General features: G+C 38.6%; 1 protein-coding gene across 1 annotated transcript in view; it reads left to right on the top strand.

Annotated features, from left to right (window-relative positions):
* The window catches only part of CFTR (CF transmembrane conductance regulator), a 91,908-nt gene that overhangs the window by 38,276 nt on the left and 28,037 nt on the right, over nt 1-25,595 (top strand). The window contains exons 12-20 of the mRNA XM_056341239.1: nt 7,360-7,454; nt 10,097-10,183; nt 11,056-11,788; nt 12,909-13,037; nt 15,965-16,002; nt 17,205-17,458; nt 18,510-18,589; nt 23,402-23,552; nt 24,661-24,888. Of these exons, the coding sequence (XP_056197214.1) occupies nt 7,360-7,454; nt 10,097-10,183; nt 11,056-11,788; nt 12,909-13,037; nt 15,965-16,002; nt 17,205-17,458; nt 18,510-18,589; nt 23,402-23,552; nt 24,661-24,888 (1,795 nt within the window). The remainder of the gene's footprint in view (nt 1-7,359; nt 7,455-10,096; nt 10,184-11,055; nt 11,789-12,908; nt 13,038-15,964; nt 16,003-17,204; nt 17,459-18,509; nt 18,590-23,401; nt 23,553-24,660; nt 24,889-25,595) is intronic.

Genomic DNA, 25,595 nt, shown 5'->3' with positions numbered 1-25,595 from the left:
GTACGGAACATGCCTTTGGTCAGCTGGGGTCAGCTCTCCTGGTTGTGTCCCCTCCCGGCTCCTTGTGCACCCCCAGCCTCCTCGCTGGTGGGGTGAGAAGGAGCAAAGGCCTTGGCTCTGCGTAAGCGCTGCTCGGCAATAACGAAAACATCCCTGTGTTACCAACACTGTGTCCGGCACAAATGCAGAACATAGCCCCGTACTAGCTGCTGTGAAGAACATGAACGCTATCCCAGCCAAAACCAGCACAATGCATTTAATTTTGAGTGTGCAGGTGTTATCTCAAATCTGTTACCTTTAAAATCTTATATTGGCATGGTATGATAGAGAGAAGCCAAGATGGAATCGGTACAGATTCTGAACTCATTTCCGAAAGACAGTCCCCAAAGGCAAGCTTCAAGGTACTTGAAAAGTAAGGTAAGATGAAATGGTGCTGCCTCAGTTTATACTACCTTTTTTCTCTTTTTTTGACAAGGTGTTTTACCCTTTTGATCAAGTACTTTTCATCGCATTCATGATAAAGATCAATTAGCAAGAGAAGGGGAACTTTTGCCTGGCACTTCAAATAAAGGACCAAAGATGAAGAAATTTAACACTGAGAAATGATCTTGCGTAATTATTTTTTTCTCTCATTGCTCAATAACAAAAGCTACTGGGAGATGTAAACTAGATGAGTTTATATGTCTATGGAAACTTCCTACTAAATTTGAAGTAATTCCACAAGTGTAACTTCCCTGGAGATTGAAGGTTGTTTTAATATCATGGTATGGATAACATGAATATAAATGGGAATTTGTAGTAGCAGCCAATTGGGTTTGAAAAATCCTTATAACTGATGTCATGGAAAATGGGGAAGAAATGTGGCTTGATTTTCAGATTTTTAGGTTGAAAAGTCAGTATTAATAGCCTACTATACACAGGGTGTGGGATTCTTGTTTGGTTTTAGCACTTGCTAAGTTAAAAAAGTAAAACTTTTGGACAGGTGAAACAGGAACCCTCGTTTCTGAATGTTATTAACATCGAACAAAATCATCCTAAGAGAATGCATTCCTCCAGTAAAGACAGCAGAAGTGGGCCCATGATAGTTATTCTTGTAAAAAAATAAACAAGCATTGTATCCCATCTGAAGGGGTGCAGTAATTCATAAGTTTTGTAAACTATACTTCCATAACTTCCATTTTTACCTTTTTTGCAATGTAAGATATTTTTCCACCTAGTTAGTTCATTTGATCCTTCAATAGTTACCTAAGAGGCCATAAACACATAATGGCAAACTACCTTTAAGAGATTACCACTCTTAAAGTAAACACATGTTCTGATTTGAGAGCCACCAGCTGCTCACGAATGTAATGTTTAACAAGGCATGCAAATAGAGCAAGTCTTTCCATGCGAAATCGAACCATGTAATAGTACTAAATAAATCTGTGGCCAGATCCTGTGTGTTTTTTGAGCTGGTTTTACAGGGAGTGCAGGAGATTAATTTTCATCTAAGAATTTAAATTATAGAAAGGATAACTAAAGAAAGAGACAGTGAATATGCCAAACCCTGGTTTGTGTTCCTGCGTGTTTGATGTCTCCTTGCAAAGAATGGCATCCATCCCTGGGTGATGAGTTCACTTCAACGTCAGGGATTCCCTGAAACAGAAACATATCCTTGCATCCCACTGTACTGCTCCAGCTTCTTTTTTTTCTGTGGTGATTTGGGTTTTGTTTTCCTTTTTGTTTGTTTTTGTTCATTGGTTTGGGGTGGGTTTTTTTTGGCAGATAACTAAATCAGTAGGAGTTGAGAGGTTATTTTGTTGGTGAGTGAAATATTTTGTGCCCTAATTTTGTGCCTGGTTTTCACAAGGGATATTGCCAGATTACAAAGCATGTGGAAGAGAGGAACAATAAGGGTTCAAGTCTGGAACAGAGAGGATATTAAAAAGTGGCTGGGTTACCTAATCAGATTCATGTCTACAGTGTAAACTACGTGAAAGCAAGTTACTTAGCCTGTCTTCATAGCTGGAGAGAGCAACAGGCATGTCAAGGTGAAGTTCGTCTCATCCTAATGTAAACAGCTAAAATAGTATAAGTGCCTCTTTCAGGCAGCAAGTCCACATAATATATAAAATTTCCCACTACAGCCATTGCATTTCCCACTACAACCATTGCATTGCATTACAGCCCAGAAGTTGGCTACCTTTATACTTTTTTCCACCTTGTGCTAGTGTGAGCCAACTCCTTTAACTGAGATTCACTGAAATTCTTGTTTGTGGCCCAAAATCATGGGCAGGTCAGCTGTGAAGATGTTGACATCGTGAGCTCCCTGGGGAAACTGAAAGTAAACAGGCTAGCACAGTTTCTTTACAGCAGGGGAGCATCTTGATTAGAGAAAAAAAAATAACTCCCAAATGCACTGACTTCAAGAAGTTTATCAGTGATCAGTATGTTTAACAGAGCCCCTCTGCTATGTTCTGTGTTGATATCATTTAGTTAAAAACCTGTTTCAGTCAAGAGAACTCTTCCCACCCCACTGCCTGTCTTAGGTACAGGGCTCTGGACTGATTACCTTGGATGTTGTCCTATCTTCTGGGTCACTTCTGGAATCGTACTTAATTCCCTCACCCTGTGTTTAACCTACCCACATGCGGCATACCAACTACTTCATGTTTCAAAAATCTGTTCCACCATAGGAGTGTTTCACCATAGAGAAAGTGTGTTTTGCCAGCATTCATGTGAGTTTTGGGTGAACCTGACATTCTGCTCAAGGTCACAAACTCTTGTGAAAACAAAGCTTATGCTTTTGGATCATGTATCCTTCATAAATGGTTCAACTGAAATCTAACGAAAGCCTCAGTTTCATAGGCATAGGAATCACAGGGAGAGAGAGGAGAGTTACCTAAATAAAATAAAAATTTAAACAGTAATTTCTGGTTTGAAATATTTTAAAGAGATCTGGTTTTCTAGCTTCTGGCCTGGGAAAATGAGGGCTCAGGTATGTTCAAGTTGGTTATCAACAAGCCAAGATATAAAAAGTTACTGAAAATTCTTCATCTTTTAAAAAATAACATGAATGTTCACTAGTAGGTATGAGCCTGAAACACAGAACTTGTTTTCAAAACTTTAAAACTTCAAATTTTGCAGTTTAGTTCATATCTGTCTTACTTCCAAGGTGATTTCTTTACTGAAAATCAGGCCAAATTCAAAGTTATGCTTTCTGCAAAATGACATTTCAAATTCATTATCTAAAGATTTTTAGTAACCACTAAATTAAATTCTGAATGTTTGTTTCAGTTCCATTTCTGCCTTGTTGGTATAGAAGAATTGAATATGATTGCTTGGATGTACACAAATAATCATGTTAGTGAGAATGGAGGTAACAGTAAATTTTTCTCTTATAACTACAGAGAAAAATTACCAAACAGGGTGGAACAGTATTGCAGCTCCTGCTTGAAACCCTTGGTGCTGCTTCTGCTTAACTTGTGTTCAGCTTTATTTCACATTTTATACAACATAGGTTTCAGTATTTTTCTTGTAATTTATTGCAAATAGCCCATACTGCAGAAAGGGAATTGCAAAGTGTATTCAGAGGCAGCTTTTCTAAAACACAGGGAGAAAGAAGGAAATGGAGAAGGGAGAATTTTGGTGGGTGAGAAGGAGGCAGCAGTGTGAATGGGGGGATTTTCTGGAAACTGTGAAAATAAACATGGTAAATGTTAATGCCAATGAAGAAAAGGAAGGGGATGGAGATGGTAAAGAAACTGGAACCATAGTAAAAACAGGAGTAGAGGAAAGCATTAGTGAAGTTTAGATGGAGGCAGTCAAGAACGCTGCTCTGTTCCATCAGTTTCACGACTGTTTTATCTTTTGAAGGGAACACAGAAGAGGGAAGATTGAAAGCCAAATAATTAAGGGCATATTTAAGGAAGAAAGATGGGCTCCATAAGTGAAATATGTATATTCTGTCGTTAGAACTGCTTCAGTAGTTTGAATAGCCTTGGATATATAAAGCAACTATTTGCCAATGGGCATGGTGCTTAGAGACTTTTTTTTTCTGTCGTGCTTTATTATTTGAATTGTTGCTAATGACTTATCAAATTATTTTGATAACAAACATTCTCTACAGAAAAGACTTGAAGTGTGAAGTCTGTTCTGAGATTTCCTTTTTTTTTATAATGAGACCGTATTTCCTATTCTCTCTGAAAAGAGGTGTTAACTTAAACTGTCTTGGCTATATTCTTCCTTATCAAGCCCAAAGGTATTATGAAGGTCATCCCTTTGCTGCTGAGGTAGATGAATACTACATTTACACTGCAAAAATGCAAACGGATAAAAGGATTGCCTTCTCCTTAGGTGTGCAACTTGAGATTTGTTAGCTCCTGATATTAGGAGTGCCCATGAAAGTAATTAATGTCTGTGGGAACTGCGGGAGGTTTCTTCTCTGAGTAGTTACCAAAAGGTTTCCCAATTTAAGCATTTAGAAATCTTAAAGAAAATCTGCTGGCTACTTCGTTAATATGCTGGGTTTTGTGCTGTTCAGCATCATTACATTAGGTTTGTCCCTGGCTTGATTTCACTTCCTGCATAAAATGACAGCAAGGATGTATTTGGACCAGCCCTAGTACTTTTTTACAATAGGTAATGCATGTTCCAACAAATAGCATTGTGTGTCTATTGGACTTCATCACTCTGTTTACGCCTTTGAAAGAAATTACTAAACATTTTTTAATTATTATAATTACAGCCTGAAAAGTTCTTTGTATGTTCCATGCCATATATTATCCTAAGGTGAAGGGTAGAAGAGAGCAGAAGGGGAACTCGTTAAAAGTCTGATTAAAATTCCATGTTGACACACCTGCAAAGAAATGTATCTGATGAAATCCCACCACCACTTAAAACAGCGGGAACCTTGGAATTAATTTTGTTAGGGCTAGGATTTTACCCAGTTTGCAGAACACAGGCTGTGTCCGGTTCTTTCCCTGGGCTTTTTTGGAAGAAGTAGAATCGGGAAACAGCAATGGCACCAGCACCATTACAGGCAGCAGTACTGGTAGAAATGGGAAACAGTTGAAATCACTTAGATATCTAGATAATTAGCCACCAAATCCCAGTGTTCAGGTGAAGATACTGGGTGAATGTCAGAGTTACAGATGAATAACATGACTCCACATGCATAGTGAAACCACAGGTGATCTGAGCAGGTCATGTCAAATAAATGCCAGAAAAGCTTTTATGCCAGAATTTCACATGTTCTCTCTAAATATTTCATGACCTGTAGGAAGACAATTCTGTCACATTCAGAAAATCTTCCTTTAAAAATGTTGCCGTCACTGTTTTTCACATCCCTCTTTCTGCAAATACCCGAGCTGTTATGTTAGTACTGAGATTTTGCTTGTGTGGCTCTCCTGTTACAAGAGGGAAATAACTAGTTAACATGAGAAGAATTTTAAAATCATCTGCAATAGATTTTCCATACGTAAGAGCATCTTGATTTTAAGGTCAGAATCCTCTAAGTCAGGAAGCAAATGCTATTATCAAATTAAAAAGTTGGGAGAATCTCCCATTTCCTGACAGACCAGGCAGTCAATTTCTAGTCCTTCAGTGGCTGGACCTTTCATCTGTCACTGATCCAGGGCTGAACAGCATTGTTCAATCTGTTCCTGAGGTCAGAGCAATTTACAGGGGAGGAAGAAGGAAACATTTCTCTGGAAGGATTTTTATTTATTTATTTTTTTTTTTATTCTGCAAAACCTCAGAGACTTGGAATGCCAAAAGACTGCCCAACAGAGAGTGATTATCTGTCAAAATTACAGCAGGGTGATCAAAATTGGATTATATCTGACTTTGTATGCAATTTGAACTTCTAGAGAGGAGCTCAACTTAGAATTCCAGGTGGTATTGTATTGCCCTGGAAGTGCTTTACATGTCTTCTAGTCTTTTTTCCCAGAAGCCACAGGATTTCTGTGGATGCTCCAGAGTGCATGCAGACAGCTGAGTTCCTGCTTGCCCCTCACCTACCTGGGGGAAGAGAGACCCCAAAACAGGCTACTTCTTCCGGAAGCTACCTCTACCTTGCTGCCTAAAGCCTGCTCCCTGAAGCTCACTTTCTGAGGAATGTTGCGTGCCACTTCTTTTCCCCCAGAAGTTGCACTAAAAGAAAAATCTTTGTAAAGCATGAGAGCACCGGACCTGATTTTGTCTGGTACCAGATGCCTCAGTCAGCTTCCTTGGCTGTGGAGGATCCCTGCCTTGGGAGCTGGAGGGTGTGCACAGGCAGCAAGAGGGGCAGTCCTGTGCTGCCAAGCAGGGAACGAAGGTGCTGGCAGCTTCTGGGACACTCGGGCCTTCAGGGATACTTGGGGCTTTGAGCTCCATGCGGGGCAAATTGCCCTGGAGTCATACGCGCTGGCAACCTAGGCATTCTGGGACACAGGGAGGTCATCCAGCCCGATTCGGGGAAAATGCCCCTGGAACTACCATCACCATAGTGATAGTGGTGTCACTGTACTGGCTTAAGGACATAGGCCAAGGTAAGGCTTGAAAGCAGAATTAGTATTTTTTGTTAGAGCAACTGTAAAAGTAGAAAAACTAGACAGCCTTCAGGCACAGAAGCCGTTCTCCCTGTCTCCCCTTCAATGAATAATTGTGGTTTGCATGGATTGTCGGTTTCGGTGCTAAATACTTCTCTCAAGAACATTTCTGGCCACCTCTGCCAGTGGGGGGGGTACAAGGATGTCCTCCTCTGTCTCACGTGAGAGTGAAACGGTATTTTCTGTTTTCATCATTGGCTGAAGATTCATTTTTAATATAGTCATAAGTTGTAACTTCCAGTCCAAGCAGTGGAACTTGGCTCCCAGACCTTTTGCAAACCTTGAGCATTCTTGGCATTCCTGGCTAGGAATTTTGTGCAAGCCTTTTTTAATGAACCTGGGTGAAGTATGAATTTCTCTGGGTTTTGAAGAGCTCAGATCCAGAGTTTGCTTCTTGCTCTCCCTAACTTCAGTGGCAAGTGCATTTATCGTTGTTACTTGACAGAAAGCTGGAACAGTTAATGTCTTGGATTGATATCATATAAAGGTATATTCCTTGCTTTTATAGAGATCTAACAATTAAGACAAATATTTGTTCTTGAGGTCTTGCAGCTCGTGATTGCTACCTGTGATAAATGATATATTTTCTTTTATCACCATTTCTGATTACATGAACAAATGAAAGAAATAAACCTCTGTGGGACTTCTTTTGTTTGGTTTTTTTTTTTTTTACAACCTCTGTCTAACCTGTCTGTACACTGTTGTACAATGTGCTTCCATCCAGTCTGTAGCTTGAGTTTCTTGGATATGGAAAATACATGTCTGATTCTTATTTTTTTTTTAACAGGACATTTCCAAGTTCCCAGACAAAGACTACACAGTGCTGGGCGAAGGTGGAATCATTCTGAGTGGAGGCCAGCGAGCAAGGATCTCACTAGCAAGGTGAGAGCAGCAAGTATACCAAACTAGTGTACTGTTTCATGTATAAGGGAAGTATTATGACTAAGCATTTAAATACATGTGGACCAAGTCCTACTAAATAAATATCCTCCAGGTGTATCAGGAACTTCATTTTGCTATCAGAAAACTGAGTTTTGGTATGCAATTGTTTGTTATACACCTGCATATTTATTTATTGAATTTTAAAAGTTTGATGTCAGATACATGCTATGGCTGACCTGAAGATGAATCTTTCCCTCCGTGGTGTGGTTTGGAGGTTTTGATCTTTAAGTGTAGCTTTCTAAGTACCAAAGAAACCCATACAAAGATACAAATAAGAAATATTCCAGGATCTTTCCCTGCTATGACATTTCTACAAAGCAGTTTTTATATTGATTAATGACATACTCCCTGTCTGCAGGTGACAAATGAAAAAAAAGTGCCATGTTTCAAAAAATGTTGCTAATAGTTTTGGTCTTTTTCTCTTGTAAAAAGAAAAAGGGGAAAGCAATGGCTAGTCAGTACCCATGAATAATGGTCTGGCCCTGCCTGTTTGACCTTCCAATGTTAGTAAGTAATTCTGAAGGTCTACAGAACAATAACATAGGTGTTTGTCTTACAAATTAGCTATGTGTTTCAGCGGAATCACCTATCATCAGAAATCCAGTAATGACAGCTCTGATGTGTAAATGGCCTAATTTATTTCTGTGCCAAGTGAAAATTTTGCTGGTTCCCGTGCTCGGAAGTGCTGGGTAGAAGTAAAATCACATTATAGTGATCCACACTGGCATCCCAAGAAAGATGGGCATGTCTGTGTGAGCCTAAAAATAGGTTCATTAAAATAGAGAGGCTTTCAGTGTGGATCTTTCTAGCAGATTTGGGAGAGGGAAAAGACATATGGATGCTTGTTTATGTGGTAAGGTAAGAGCAGAGGGGAGGATCAGGCAAAGCTTGCAGAGCAAAAAAACCCAACCAACAAAACCCACTTAATTTTCATTTAAAATGCAATATTTGCGTGAAGTATTTCCCAGATTCTGTGGATAATCATGTCTGTCACTTTTCAGATGGTCACAGCTCATTTACTGGAGCGTCATACAATTGATATATTTATTGTCAGCTATATTATTTTTAAAACAATTAAATGTCCTAAAGGCAGTGGCTGTATCTGCTTTACATTTCATTTGGACTCCAGTCTAAGCTCAGTATGTGGCAAGGTGTGCAGGTGTTGAGGTGTGGGTTGCAGATGCAGCTTTGAGAAAGCTGGAGGAGAAAATGTAGGATTTACAGCCCCAGGTTGCACCCATCTGCACTGGCAATATCCTGGGCGTTATTTTTTTGGACTGGCTGCATACATGTATCTGGTGTACTCTGTGCAAAGTCACGTGAAATGAGAATCCCTGCTGGCAGTGCCATCAACCAGCCATCATGAGAAGCAGGAGATCACCTGGTTTGTCTTTCTTACAGAGCACTGTCAGTGCCTGTAGCTGTAGCTGGGGGAAGGAAAGGACCAAGGGAAAAAAAGAGTGCATTCCTTGGGTTTGTTAGCTCACTGGCCTCGTACCCTAAAGCCAGTCATGTATAGCTACTAAATCCAACATACAAATTATAGCAATAATTCAAGTGCTACCATTATTTCAGGAGAAAACCGAAAACTTTGCTGAAGAAAGTGCCAAGAACAGTATGAACTTTTTGTTGTTGTGCAGCCACTACATCGTAATGTATGGTCAGTGAGGTCCTTTGTGACAGAGGATTTTTCAATAAAGTTGCTTGGTTTATTAACATAACATGTTATTATTGAGGGATTTTTCTCTTGGTGGTTAAATATTTTCACATAATGATTTCAAAACTCACTTTTAGAGTACTTTTAGAAAGTACCAAAATGCCACTGTCCAGATTTTTTTTTTTTTTACTAATTGTACCCTGATTCATATTATATCATGGTTTTCATACTCGCAGAGGAAGGCAAGGAGTCTTTTTGAACTTCTGTTGAAACTGTTTTTTTTTTAAAAAGCCTCTTAACCACAGGTTTAGGTCTTAGTGAGCCAAGTCCAGGCACATACAGCTTAGGGTCCAAACGTTCCAAACAGTTTTTCATGTCCTGAACTTGAAATATTGTACAGCCCGATTTCAGATAATGTTTGCAAGATTATGGCTCACTAATACACTTGTCCTTGCTTGTAAGTTATTTCCAAGTACTTTTAAAACTAAAGTGCTGAGACCTAAGTCTTTTTACACGCTTATTTTCATATATGTAATATTCCCACAGGCACCTGTAGATGTTACAGTAGGTACTAAATTCTCATGTAAGTGATCCTTGTACAGTGATGGGGACCATTAGATTCAGGCCATAAACAGACCTTTTAGTGTAACCTATGTAAAAGGCCGCTGTATAGGTTCCTTGGATTGCACAGAAATCAATGCAAACCCAAGTTACTTTGTAACGTGACCTGCAGCAAGGAAAGGCTTTATTGAAAGGGGTCTTGTACGCACATTTAACATTGAACTCCATCTCCTTGTTGATGTTGTAGAAAAGTCTTATCAATTACAAGTTTTTACAAAACTGTAAAGGCATTCTTTTAAAATTATATTTATGAAATTTTATAAGGCTTGTGAAATTTAATGTCATTTCCATTTTCTCTGTTCAGAGCAGTGTACAAAGATGCTGATTTGTATCTCTTGGATTCTCCTTTTGGACATTTAGACATTTTTACAGAAAAAGAGATATTTGAAAGGTACTGTATGTTTTGATAGACTGTATTTAAGAATCCCACAAAGCAGCACAAAGTAAAACCAAGAACAGGAATTTAATACCAGTACAAAAATACTGAAGTGATCAGAATTACACCTTTGGGGATGTTTATTTTTAGGGATTCTTGTGACTGAGTATTTTGTGTTAGCAGCGGGCAGCGTACTGTGCGGGGAACAAGCCTGGGCAAGGTGTGAGCATTACTGCTCACTCTTCCATCTCAGCATATTGAGCTTGCTATAATCTATTACTCCCAGAGTGCATGGCTTTATATCTGGTATGTCTGTGTACCAGAAAGGTTTTCATTTTAAAAAAAAAAAAACAACAAACTTACCTGCTATTGTAAGTATAAATTTTTACAAAGAGCTATATTTTGTCTTGTTTTTGTGATCTACTGGAAGACTGGTTTCCTGAAAGTGCCTACTAACCGAGAGACTTGGCAACACATTGGCCAGAGACTTTTGGCTTGTCCCGGTGCTGTAGCTCAAAACAGTAAGGGCACATGTTGCCATCCGCGCCGCCAAAAGCTGGAAGTTTTGAAATTGAGCTAATACTTTTAAGTTTGGTAGCAAAAGGTCTAAGTAGCCCTAAGATGAAAAGAAATACTTCATTTTCATGTTGAACAGCGCTTTTTGGATTGACCTGAAAATGATTAAATTTTCCCCCTTTTTTTGGTTCCTGTGATTATCGCTCTGTACACATCTCAGTCTTACCACTTCTTTTGTAGTCTGAGGAGCATCTAAGACTGCTCATTCTGGGAGTGGGGCAGGTAAAAGCAAATAAATTGAAAGTGAAAGAGAGAAGAACATTTCATCATGAAAAAAAATATCTAATTTTTAACACTTCCATCTTTTACAGCTGTGTGTGCAAGTTGATGGCAAATAAAACTAGGATCTTGGTTACTTCAAAACTGGAACATTTAAAGATTGCTGACAAAATATTAATTTTACACGAGGGGAGCTGCTATTTCTATGGAACATTTTCTGAACTTCAGGGCCAACGGCCAGACTTCAGCTCAGAGCTGATGGGATTTGATTCTTTTGATCAGTTCAGTGCAGAGAGAAGAAATTCAATTCTAACTGAGACTCTCCGACGATTTTCCATTGAAGGAGAAGGCATGGGATCACGAAATGAAATAAAAAAGCAATCTTTTAAACAAACATCAGATTTTAATGACAAAAGGAAGAACTCCATAATTATTAATCCTCTTAATGCAAGTAGGAAGTTCTCAGTAGTGCAGAAGAACGGGATGCAGGTCAGTGGGATAGAAGATGGCTACAATGACCCACCAGAAAGGAGGCTCTCACTGGTACCTGACTTGGAACAGGGAGATGTAGGTCTGCTTCGGAGTAACATGCTGAATACTGACCATGTGCTGCAAGGTCGGAGGAGGCAATCTGTGTTAAATCTGATGACAGGCACCTCTGCGAACTATGGACCAAACTTTTCTAAAAAGGGAAGTACAACATTTCGGAAAATGTCTATGGTGCCTCAGACAAACCTGACTTCTGAGATAGATATCTACACCAGACGCTTGTCTCGAGACAGTGTCTTGGACATAACTGATGAAATCAATGAAGAGGATTTGAAGGTGTGTGTTGATTTACATTCATCTTGGTTTTGATATGGTGATAGTTTAGTGCAGTATACTCCTTAGATATTTTTCTACTTGACTATGTCATTCATAATGCAGTATTCCTCTGTGGAGTATCTTTTTGGAATATCTGTCATATTTTTTTTAACTCAAATATCTCGAAATAATTGAAATCCTCAAAAAATTATTTTCCTTGATTTTTTTATAGTTTTTGAATGCTATCTGTAAAGGATTTCAATAAAAAATTTTAATCTCCTGCACTTTAATCTACCTTTAAGATTACATATGCTAAAATGAAATTTGAAAACAGAACATAGAAAAACATTGTTTTAAAACTTTTCTGAAAAATTGACATTTGAAATGTTAAGGTTCTTGGAAAAATAAAATACCTTTGAAGTACTAGCACAATTTTTAAAATAAATGTAATACAATTTGACAAATTTGTCAGATCACTTAGCTCTTATATTCTGATACAGATAATGAACAGAGTAGTAAGCAGGATTTTACTCTGTTTTTATGGATGCGCTGGAAATCATGCAATTAAGGTTGATTTTTGTACCAAGAACTGGACCAAAATTCCCTTTTTCTCATAACTATCAACTGGTCATAATGAAATACTTTCATTTTCAAACTGACAGCTGATTTTCACAGGACAGGAAAATTTGCTGAAATAGTTTCCTAGATGGAAAAAAGTCTACAAAAATATTTAGTCATAATTTGCTGAAGCACTGCCCATTTTTTCTTTGCTTTATTGATCCCAGCAAAAAATAAACCCCTCAGAGTATTTACAAATTTACTCTGAAAGCACAGTAATAATCTGCATTGAAAGAAAATAGTTATCGATTCACCATTTCTTCTGGGCTTCTGGTAGTGCTGGACAAACTTTGGCTCTTTCTTTCAGTGTTGTCTGAAAATTTCAAATAATCTCTAAACTGTGTTGTTGTATCAAAGATGACTCCACCAGTCAGTATCTTCCTCTCCAGCCATTATCAGCCAATTTGAATGCTGCAGTTCAATTATTTGGAGTTAACAGAACGAATGACAGCATTCATGTGTCAGAAATTCTCGTATAAAGATACTATTGTCATTCTTATCAGTCTTATCAATTCTTTGACAGGAATGCTTCACGGACGATGCTGAAAGCATGGGTACTGTTACCACATGGAATACCTATTTCAGATACGTTACCATCCACAAAAACTTGATTTTTGTTCTAATTTTGTGTGTGACTGTCTTCTTAGTTGAGGTGAGAAAATCTGTGCTTGATGGCGTGTTACTACAAATGATGTTTGTTCAAACCATGTTCTTTGTGGTAAAGGGATAAATGGATAAAGCATCAAGACACTAGATCATATATGTACTGTTTATTGGCAACTGCTGTTAAATGATATTGCAGTGACTTTTCTACTGTTTAGAGGAGCATTTCGCACCAAAGATGGTGATTAGTGCACGGCAGCAGCAGACCCACCTTCTCATATTATCTTGATTATTTTCTGCTGTGTGGTACCATAAATAAGAAAAGTTGCCTGTCCTGGTCTCTTCTTCACAGGTGAAGAATCTTCCATGGAAAGATATCTTTGCAGAGTCTTGAGGGTTTAACAACAATAATTACTAGATTTATTTTTTTTTGTAAGCCACAAACATTAATTCAAAAATTTTTTAGTAGCTTTGCTCCTAGTGAAGGAAGAGTTGTAAGGCAAAGAGCTGAACGCCTGTGATGGCATTTAAAGATGGATGGGGTGTTCCTGCAGTGTGTAGAGAAGACTTTTTCCAAGTATAGTGGAAAACTGTCGGAAAAGTGCTGAATTTCTTGTAACAGAAATTGCCTGCTTTTTGTTTTGTCCCTTAACTTAGGGAAGACTTTTAGCATATATACAAAATCTCATAGTGTCCTCTTTTACAATTAGTATCTTAAATCAAGTGTTTTTCTGAGGGCTGGAACACATTTTGGAGAGAAGACTGGGAGATTAATGAGACTGTATTCATATGCCAACTTATAAAATATGGTACCAATTTTTCGCATTTTTCAACATAAACTTAAAGAAGAGAAGAATCCATTAGGAATATAGGACTAGTTTCAGGCTGATTGTGTCAGTGAAAGGTTTTTAGCGGTTCTGTGGTGGCATTCAAACACCATCAAACCTGGAGAAGGATTTGATTGATGGTATCCTGAATTTACATTAATGTTATGTTGCGGGTGATTTAAATTAGTTCTTTCGGACCAGGAATAAAGGCTGGAGCTTAGACCAGGACTAAAGCCTGGAGCTTAGATCTAGTTTGAGATTCCAAATTTTTAAACCACCTCCAGAAGCAGGACAATATTTAGATGAGTAGTTGTTCTTACCATGTAAGTTTTCTTTTCATGTTATTGGAAAATGGCTGTGGAAACCTACAACAGCAAAACTGAATGTGAGTTCTAAGGGAAAAGGAAATTTTAACTTTGAGGTGTCTCAGATTTATCCCCATATATTCAGTGTAATTTTCTGATCTTGATTACAAATTTTTGCTTTGAAATTAGGCTAAAACCTTTTAAAATAATTCAAAAACCTCATCTTCTCATTGAAGTACAAATCTTATGACAAAAAATGTATCCGTCTAAATTAAACTTTCCAGTGTGACTATTGCTGAAGTAAAAGCCTATTGATAAATGAATGGGCTGGAAGACATTCAGTCATAGCACAGACCATCTAACCTTTAACAAACCTCTGTACATGAGATGAAATCCCATGCTAAGTGGTTATGTTGCCTGTGCTGACAGGTTGTACCCTTCTAACCTTAGACAATGAAGAGAGGCTAGTGCTGGACATCCAAGTGCTGAACTGAAACAGCAGTGACAAGTAAATTGAAAGTGGAATTTTGATACCCTTCAGAGCTCCGTGGAACTGTTGCTAGAGCTACTATTTTAGATGTTGAATGGATTGTTTAGTATTGTAGGTTCCAAGGTGAGTCCACATGGATCACCATAAATAGGGCATTAGTTTTACATTTTTCGTAGATTTATGAGAGAGAGAGAGAGAGAGTGTGTGTGTGTGGCTTGCTGAAGTGGCTGAAAACTGTGTTTCCTAGATGTAATATCCAGGGACTAGGGTTGCTGAACTGCAAGAAGAGCAGTTATGAATGGAAACATAGAAAAGCTTTGTGATGTTATTCTCTCACAACATTGTTTACCCTCATCTTCACAGCTTAAAAATTTCTCTGTTGTGAGGAGTCAAGATGAGAACAGAATTCTGTTGGGAGATGTAAAAGTATTAGTGTGAAAGAAACCCGATCCTTACAAAGGCTTACATTCAGGTCACCATGATCGATCTTGAGCTATTTACTCTAAGACCTGCAAAAGTTAGTGGTTTAATTATCCAATTATTAACAAATATTAACAAAAATGTATTATTGCAATACATTCCTGTACCAGTGCCATAAAAATATATGGGAAGAGCACTGTAGAAACTATTTTCCAACCCTTAGAAGAAAGGTCATAGGCAGAAATAGAGCAGACTGAAATGTGGTGGACTACATGAAGTTCTCCAGTGTCTCACTGGACAGACAAGATAATGTGTTAGAGAGTAAGCTGCCACTGAGCAGTGAAGCATCTCACAATAAAAAGGGTTTAATTCCACATTTTAAAATTATAAAAGTAAATTATGTGGAGAATTTAGTAAAACTAGCAGCCAAGCAATATCAGGCAAATAGATATATCAAATGTAGATATCAGCTAGTAAGAACAACAATGCAAATATAACAATGTGAAAGGTTTGACATTCATATTTGAATAGCTACCTTTTAAGATATCAAGAGATTTACTCTTTTAGGGCCATCAAGAAGTATTAATCTTCAAAACTTAAAATATGTTAAAGCATACAGTGACTGTTCTTTGTAATTAGGAATGCATTAGCAAGCCTTTGTTAATAGCACGGTAAAAAACAATAAAAGAATATTTAGGCACTTGAGAGCGTGATTGTAATACAAGTCTAAATGTAGCTTTCCTGGTGGGATGCACTAAATGGTTTCTGTGGAAAGAGGAGCAGCTATGACAAGGTTTTTGCTTCAGGAAGGTTTGGCTTCCATCCATTTATAATGCTCTCTCTAAAAACACAAAGTCAGTGAAAGAAGGTAAGTAAGAAAAAGTTCATAATGTGACAAGACAAAAAAAATTGACTCTGTTTTCTTTGGACACAGGTAGCTGCTTCTCTTGCTGGGTTATGGTTTCTTAAAAAGTAAGTAGTGGTGATCATTTATTGAGAAATTGGGCTCTCTTTATATTGATTTGTGCTATAAATAATTAATAAAATGTGCCACAGTTTCATATGGGTAGGCACTCGTTTATATTAAATAAAATGGTTCGTAGATGGAATGATCTAAATACCTCAGGTGGGTGGTATCTTAAGCTGGTACTTCTTTAAGTGTTTACAATCGAATGCTTTGTGCCTTGTTACTGAGCACATAACACACGCAAGACATTTCCTGGGTCAGCTCACTCCAGAGATGTGTGGACTTGATAACTCTGAATACACTGGTTCACTGCTGTCTTTCAGAAGTGCCAGGTAAGACATTTGCTTAGGAACATTTTAAGGGAGCAGTTTCTTTAAGACTCCATTTGTACATTATTTTTTTTTCCTCTGTTCACCTATAAAATATTTCCAGAAGTTACAGGGTCAGACAGATGAAGATTAAAACATACTGAGCAGCGGTGTGGCTTGTCCTGGGTTAATGCTTTTGATCCTTGGTTTTGTCCAGCAGTGCTAAGTCTGTATGTTTGAGTACAGAAAGCATACGGTGACTTAGGTTCTGATCTGAAGCAGGAGGGATTTCTGTTGATGTCCCCTTGCAGTAGGTCACTAAAGCCTTTGATTTTTATAGTACACCTAAAGCATTTTACTTCTGTAATAATTCACTTTTTTTCAACGCTTAAACTATTTTTTGCTGGTTAAAAGAAGTGGTTGCATTTTCCTTGATTAGGCTGGTTTTGTCAGTGATTAAACAGGCAGTAGGTTTGCAAGACACTACCAAAGCGGTACATTTTCATAGTAGTTTGGAGAAAACTGTTGGAGGCATTGTAATTATATACCAATAACTTAATTTCCATCTTGGTAAAATGCCTTCATTGCACAACTACAGTAATTTCAGAAACCACTACAAATGCTGGTAGGTGCCTGAATCACCGAAGGTGTCTGAGGAGATGAATAAGCCTTGAACCCTGAACACGCACACACACACAGAGTAACTTTGCCTTAGTAGAACATAGGGTAGTTCAAAATTTATATTTCATACAAACAAGAAAATATTTTTAGAGTGACTGGAAATACATATAATTATTAACGTAGATTGAAAACAAATGAACATTGCAGTACTAGTTGTTTAGTAGAGAAAAAAAATGCCATTTCCAGTAATACATTTGTTTTGGATTTCCATCACACAGGACAGCTTTGAAAGCAAATGCAACACAATCAGCAAACAGTACTTCTGATAAACCTCCTGTGATTGTCACTGACACTAGCAGCTACTACATCATTTATATCTACGTGGGAGTGGCAGATACCCTGCTTGCTATGGGAATCTTCAGGGGTTTGCCCCTTGTGCATACGCTTATAACAGTGTCTAAAACTCTTCATCAAAAGATGGTGCATGCAGTTCTTCATGCACCTATGTCAACATTCAACTCCTGGAAAGCAGGTAACTGAGATGGGAACTGATTGACTCATGTATGGGTTTCATTTCAATTAAACAATTTTCATTCTGTTAAAGGATACTGTTGCCTTCCATTTACATTTTCAATCAAGCCGAATGTTAAAGGTTTGGCACACAAAGTCATTTGTGAATCTTTCAATTAACCTTGACTGCACTTTCAATGGGACATATTTCAGTTGTCAATTCTGATTCTAAAAATAACACCTTGTAAGTTGGAGAAAATTAACGGTTAACTGTTCAAGGTAATAGAACTAGAATAACTTCTAATGAATAGACTCTAAAACTGCAATGGAAATGATATAGTAAGCTGTGTGGTAAGTGCCAGGGAGTCAGGTGTGGGTGATAAGTAGTACTTTATTTCATGAGCAGTCCCACTAAAATGGCATAAAACATCAGTTAGTGTGAATAATGGTATGTGTATTCAAATTTGGCTCTGGAGTCCGTGTAGAGTTCCTTACATAACTGGTGCAACAAGTTCCATCTCCTGCTGTTCACGAAACTCACTTCCAATACCCTAGATTACAGGAGGCACTGGTAAATGACAATACAATGTAGGGTTTCTCCCTCATTTTCCCATTAGAATTTAATTCTGTTCTTACCTAGTGATTAATACAGTAATTCTGCTCAGAAGGTAAGAAACTGGTGTACAAACTCATACAAATGCTGATGTGCAGATTATCTGTATATCAGCAAAGCCTGCTGCTTAAGAGTTACTTTATGCTTTGTGCCTCTGTTCCTGTCTTGTTTAATTATGTTTCTTTGGGTTTTTTATTATTTCCTGGTTTTTTTTTTTCTGAGATTCCAAGAGCTGAAACAGAAGTTGTGGAGCTATATTCCTCCACGAGGAAGGAAGCTGTAGCTCCACTGAACTGTAGTGGAATGCTTGTACTAGAAAAAAATCTTCTACTTGGCCTTAATATTTTTTATTCAGAAAAAGTCATACTTTTTATTAAAAGGACTAAATGTAGAATTTGTTTTGGTGTTAAAATGTTTGACCTTTTTTTTATCTTTTTTTTTTTTTTTTCTTAATTCATAGGTGGTATGCTTAACAGATTCTCAAAAGATACAGCAGTACTGGATGACTTACTTCCACTTACAGTATTTGACTTCATTCAGGTTTGTAGAATAAAAGTTCTAAATTTTCCTGTCTTATAGCACTCTGAAGTTTCAGTCATACATCATGCAAAAGAAATCATATTATTAAGAAGAAATAACAACTGGAATTAAATCCCTTTTCCTTTTTGCAGTCTGTATATCTATTTACATAGCTACTGATCTTGTATGTCAACTTCATTGCTTCTTTTTTGAGTACTTGCCTATATGTACCTCCACTGTTTGTGCAAACCTCTTTTAGTACTCGGGTTCAGAAACATTTTTGCCCCACAGACCCCTACAGTACAAGTATCCCTGCTGCTGCCCATATTCAACTTCAAAGGTATAAAGGGCATTTCTTAGTTTCTGTGAGTTATCTTGTCTCAAGATTAATGTTTTTTCATACTCTCCTTTGATTGCATTCAGTCATTTTCATGGCTTTACCTCTTTAGGCTCTTCCCAGTTTACTAACATAACCCTTAATTTACTAGTTCTCTTTTGTTGAATATATTCTTGGGGGTTTTATTCTTTTATCTTCTATGGAAACTCTTCCAGGCTTGCTTTATTGGGCAGTTTGACCTATGATGATGCATTTTCACATCTCAGTTAGGCAGTTCTGCTTTTTATTTTTCTTTTTTTTAACCCTTTTTTTCTTTTTTTTGTTTTCTTCCCCCTCCTTTTTTTTTTTTTTTATAGTTTTTTTTTTTCTTATTCACAAATTTGACTGCCTAATTTTATCTTTTATCCTTTGCATCTTTGCGGCTTCTCCTGAGTCTCTGGGATTTAAGCTGAGTCTGTCAGGCACTGGATAACTATTTGTCATGGAGAACTTCAGATGACTATTCCTTGGGGGGACTTTATATCCCTAGGAGCTGAAGGATATTTTCTGGATGGAAAGGCTTGTTTCCAGCATACCTCCTGGGGAACTCCATGCATCTTCAGTTCTAAATGACCTTCCAATTCATCCACACTGAAGAGAACATTGAAGAAATACCGTGATAGAGGCAGTTCCTGTTTTTCTCAAGGAGGATGCCTTTGTTTGCTCCCCATCCTGCCTATTCTGAGACTTCATCTGTGTGGATCCCAGCACCCATCATTGGTGTCCCACAAGTAATACTGCAATGCCAGCTTTGCTGCAGATAGAGTTAGTTCCCAGAATATTTAAAAAATAAAAGCAAATCTTCCCTTGCCCCTCTGTTCTTCTCTGCCTCTATTTAGGAGGTATGCAGGCCTGCCTTAATCATCCTTAATCAGCAAACACTCTGCTGCACAGATTGCCTGTCTCCATCTGTGAGTTTGCTCTGTTTTACAGTCCCTACCAACATGAAAGCCTGATTAAAAAAAAAAAAAAAGTTTTCCCTATGTGTGTGTTAGTAAATGTTAACTTTGGCTCCTGATTTTAGAGAGTCTAGGGCAGCTCCACATGAAGAGGTTCAAGGACATTACAGCTCTACTTCATGTTCTGTTGTGTCGTGAAGATTTGCTGATTGAGTAAGCACGGACATAGAGACCTTCTCTGAATCATTAATGCCATCTTTGGTGTGGTGAGAATTCACTACTGTCTTTTCTGGTGTGGCCATTTTGTTTCTTATATTTTGGATCTGCCATGGGGATGTTATTCCAAAATTACTTTAGTTAGTCTGTCTCTACATTTCAAACTCTTTACAAGAAACTTACTAGTTTTTCATGTTTTCAAAGATATGAAAAATCCCTAGATTTGGCTTCTCTGTTCTGATGCCTTTCAGAGGCTAACCTACACTCCAGTGTCTTGTAGGTTCACCTCTGTCTTCTCAGCCTCAACTGCAGAGACTCCTGAACCTTATTCATGATAAGCTGCCCTATCTTCCCAGGTTCTTCTGGTGAAGATCACTGAACCTACTCACTGTCTTGAATGCTTTTTATTAGCCATCCATTCATAAAGATTTCCTTCTTATCCTCTATAGATTCAGGCTTGTTTGGCAGCTTTGGACTTCCACGGACTCTGCTAATGAACAAAGTCGGATTCCTCTGAAAGACACAGAAAAGTTATTCATATGACTTTCTCCTTCTGTGCTGATTATTGCAGTTACAGAATGCGGAAGGGACCTCTGGGCCTAGGGCCTGGGACCTCTTCTCCATCCCCTCTACTCAAAGCAGGTTTATCTAGAGCAGGTTGCTGAGGGCCATGTTGGATTTTGGCCATCTCCAAGGGTGGAGACTACATGTTCTCTTAGTAACCTGTTCCAGTGTTTGACCATTCCTACAATAAAAACGCTTTTTCTTATGTTTAAATCGCATTTTGTGCACTTCAGCTTGTGCTTGTTGCCTCTTATCTTCCCACTGGGTGCAGTTGAGAAGAATCTGGCTCAGGCTTATTTGCTCCGCACCAAATACCTGGTGGTATTTATATAAAGAGAATATAAATTTTAATATTATTTGCATAATACACAAATTTATAATTTATATAAATAGAATAAATACTATGAGATACTTATACAAAGTTATAAGATTCCTCTGAGCCTTCTCTTAAGGCTAGACAATCCCAGCTCTATCAGCGTGTCCTTGTATGTGAGACGGTCCAGTCCCTTTATCACGTGCAAGACCTTTCACTAGACTCACTCCACTATGTCTGTATTTCTCTTGTACTGGAGAGCCCACTCCAGATACAGTCTTGGTGGTGCTGAAAAGAGGGGAAGGATCACCTTCACTGATTCTGACAGTGCTGCTGCTCTTGGCCTCCCTTGCTGCAGGAGGATGTTGCTGCCTCGTGGTCCGCCAGGACCCCCAAGGCCTTCTCTGCAAAGCTGCTTTCCAGTCAGTCAGCCTCCAGCCTGTACTGGTGCATGTGGTTATTCTTTCCCAAGTGCAGAGATCTACAGGAAAGGTTAGCTTCTAAACATACCGGGGTGCCTAAACCTGAGTCTGGTGGAGATGGAGACTTTGTCTCTGCTGGCCTTCAGTGTATGTTCATGTAAGTTCATCCTTCTGACTTCGCAGCTTTTCCCAAGAATTTGACACAAAATTTTAGAGCTAGTTGGTTGCCTCTTTTCTATGAGAATGAGCTAATTGTTATCTCTGGCTAACTCCTTAAGGACACTGCCTCCTCCTCTGTTGCAGCTGTGGATGTCATGGCATAGGTTTTTTTCTTAGAGCTTTTATGAACATTAGACGTATCAGGGGGCCTTCCCTTTTAGGATGAATAAGGCTTCAGGATAAAAGAGGCCAGGGTTACTCTCCAGTCACTGGGATATACCCAGTTCCCCATAAAAGAAGAAGTGTATCAACCTTTACATCAATAATGAGACAGCATCTGTGATGTTTTCTCTGACAGCCATCCAACCTTGCTTCCATACATCTTCGGTATGAACTGTAGCCAGATAATGTTTGCAGTAGCATTACCGCTGGTTTTAACATCCATCTCGGTTACTACCAGTGCTTACAGCGGGGTCATCATTTCTTGGAGGTCCTTCATGTGAGACGCTGCTAGCATGTATTGCTTGTCCCCAAGGTTTAATATAGTCACACTCAATGGGTCATAGGGAACTCACTGGACTTTTATACTTATGGTCATGACTGGGTTTCCCTGAATTATAAACAGTTACTGGTTAACCAGATTGACTTCTGCAGTCGTTGCCACCCTGAAACCTTGCTGAATTGCTGTCTCTGCCACCAGCTGCATTTTCCACTGGAAGCTTGGGGACAGACGCAGAGGGAAGCGCTGGAATGTGTGTCCCCATCTGGCCTCTGTGCCAGGCTTGAAAGCTCAGCACCTGGGGTCACTGCAGTGCAGTACTGTGGCTCTTAACCGGGCTACATAAGCCCTCTGCTGCCATTCCTCCACCATATGCCGATGTAGCTGGCTTGTGTGTTCAGTTTTGCCGCTGCCTTTTTAGAGAAGCTGTCATCATCTGTTTGACTTAACACTTATTATGTGTTTGGAGTTTATGAAATAACACAGACACCCTGACACAAAGCAGAACTTTGCTATTCTGTGTCCCTTGATATACTTGATTTTCATTAGATTTAGGTATGAGATAAAAACAGCCTAGTGCTCAAGGTGCTTCTAGAGTCAAAATCAAGGCCTGATTTAGCTAAATCTGTCTGGAACTACTGAGGATGAGGTCTTTATGAGAATGGTAGTAGCCTCTGGTGGGTTAAATAGATTAGGTCTGAAATGATTTTGTTCTTTTTGAGTTATCTTTCACCTTAAAATACTTTTTTTTTTTTTTTTTTCCCCCTGAAACTGCTAACTTTTCATACCACAAGTCCTCTTATGACTTATTTCCTGTGTCCAGATCAGGACAAGTAGTAGTGCTAGTTTCATACATGGGTTACAGTCCCTTGAGCAAGTGATGATGTGTGGCTTCCCACTTTTTCTGACCCTCAGAAAAACTGCTTGGCCCAGAACCTGCAGGAGACTGTCACTCAGCTCCTGACGGTCTGGCATACTGAGTCCAGGCAAGACAGGGACAGCACTGGTAAGTCTGGGAGGTGCCTGCAGATATTGCAAGTGCTGTTCTTACAATTTTAATTGGAGAGTGAGTACCTGGCTGCCATTTTTTTTTTTTTTTGGTGTGGCTTCATAATTTAGAAACCTGCAATACTGGTTGTACTACAGAAAACACTTCTTCCACCTGTTAGAAAAGATGGCAGCTTATTCCAACAGGTTACGGATCTGGTCTCAGTTATTCATGATCTTTTCATGGAGGTTTGTTCTCAGCTGCAAATCTTACTTAGTTTAGCACTTTGTTTGTTGAAACAATACATAGTTGCCATCGGAAAAAGATTCATCACCAATCTCTAGTCCATAAAATGACAAGTTTACTATATCAATAGTATTTTTCTTTCATTCTACAGTTAATACTGATTGTGATTGGCGCTATAACAGTAGTCTCAATATTACAACCCTACATCTTCCTGGCATCAGTGCCTGTGATAGCAGCCTTTATTGTGTTAAGGGCATACTTCCTCCACACTTCTCAGCAGCTGAAACAACTGGAATCTGAAGGTAGGAGCAGCAAAATTGGTAGACTTCTAAATCCACAACAAATCAATTGAGAAGTGATTCACCTTTTCACCTCTTCTTTGCCTTTTCTCTTGCAAGATGCCATTGCCTCTGGGAGCAGAACACGTATTTCCTTAAAGCCAGTGCTGTTACTGATCCAGCCAATACTGAGTGCTCTGCTGCCAAAGAGCAATGGAGAAGATCTTTTTAAAGCTGGGCCTTATCACCACTGCAGCTGAAAACAAATGAAGTCCTGGCACACAGTTTTCTTGAGAGTAAATATAACTTGAAAACTTGTGGTTACATTTGGTATGTGCCCTATGAGTTTGTTTCTTTATAAGAAAAATTTAGAATGGATATATCTTGATTGCAAAGAATTCTTTTTTTCTGAATACCTGATTTGATGAAATGGCCTTCCTCTCCCCTCATGAAAAGACTAATGTGTTCCCAGTAAAATGGAAAACCTCATTCTGAAGTGTGAGTTTGCAGATCAGGCACTGTGGACTGGCTTTATAACAAACTGGCAGATCCTCAGCAAATCAGTCCTGAATCTTAAACATGAGTGACCATCTTCCATTTTACTTAAATGTAATTCTGAAGTTCCTCAGATAGAAACCTAAATTTCTTTGATGTTCACGGGGATCCAGCATTGGCTTACCACTTTTTATGTAACGCGAGATCTGCTTAAAATTACCATGTCAGTACAGTTGAATCCAGAGCATTAAAGTACTCTGGCTGTGCTAAAAAAAAAACTTCCACCTGATGGAGTTATCAGAATTGCAGGAATTCATTTTGGCCGTGGAGGAGCCACCTTTCTCTTGTGACATCTTACAGCAGGCCAGGAGCTTCCCAAGTAGTATGCTAACTATGAAGAATTAATGTGAACCATTCCTGGCAATACGCTGAATGGAATTTCAACCCATTTGTGCAAAGGCTGCTGTTGTATATCCTGTGCTAGGATTGCTTCAGTCATGTACTCCAACAACACAGATAGATTAAAGACTGACAACAGTTATACTGCTGTGAGTTAGAGCATAGGGCTGTGTATTAGCATTATATCAAAGATATTTACTTGAGTGTTTATGATGTTTCTAATTTAAACACTTCACAGCTCGGAGTCCAATATTCACCCATCTTGTTACAAGCTTAAAAGGGCTGTGGACACTGAGAGCTTTTGGGCGCCAGCCATATTTTGAGACCTTATTTCACAAAGCCTTGAACCTACACACAGCAAACTGGTTCCTCTACCTGTCGACGCTGCGCTGGTTCCAGATGAGGATAGAAATTATTTTTGTTGTTTTTTTTGTTGCTGTGGCATTCATCTCTATCATAACTACAGGTATGGTAACTTTACTGGAGTACTGAAATGGCAGGCTTCTGCTTTTGTTTAACAGCTCAGCTTTAGAAACTTCTAAGGGCAATAGACTGTTGCAAAATTTAGCATACATCGGAGTCACTGATTTAAGTATGTCATAATAGTAAACAATTTAATTAAAATAGAATTTACACCATTATTATCTGCAATCTGATGTTGTAGAGGACCCATTAAAGGGATTAATCTGAAAATATCTGAAGGGACAGAACTTTCCTTTTCTTGACTGTAATTGCTGTAAAATTATCTCACGTGTTTTAAACCCCATTAATGTAACCATATCAGTGTAGTGAAAACCGTGGCTGTTGATTATCATGTGTACAGCTCAAAGTTTTTTAGTAAATAGAAGTTAATGTTCCTCTCATTTGTAAATGGCTGAGACATGCAAAGTTTTAATGATATTTTAAAGCCACACCAACAGCAGAAATACTCATCCAGTTCTTAATTACCAGCCCATTGACTCATTTTCCAATGTGAAGTTTTGCAGGTTCCATTCAGAATCCCCTTAAAAATGGCTCACCACGCCTAGTAAACCCAGTACATAACTGAGGATCACTCTGTACCTTACTTGTATTTGAAATGCTGCCATGGCTGGCCAGGCGTAGCCAGTCTCCAACAGGCAGAGAATAGGAGAATAATGTCCCCAGAATGATGGAATAATTCAATTCTGTGGA

This window comes from Falco biarmicus, chromosome 5 (genome assembly GCF_023638135.1).
Source record: "Falco biarmicus isolate bFalBia1 chromosome 5, bFalBia1.pri, whole genome shotgun sequence".
NCBI lineage: Eukaryota > Metazoa > Chordata > Aves > Falconiformes > Falconidae > Falco > Falco biarmicus.
Note: the sequence above shows the minus strand (reverse complement) of the source record. Positions and strands in the feature narration are given on the sequence as shown.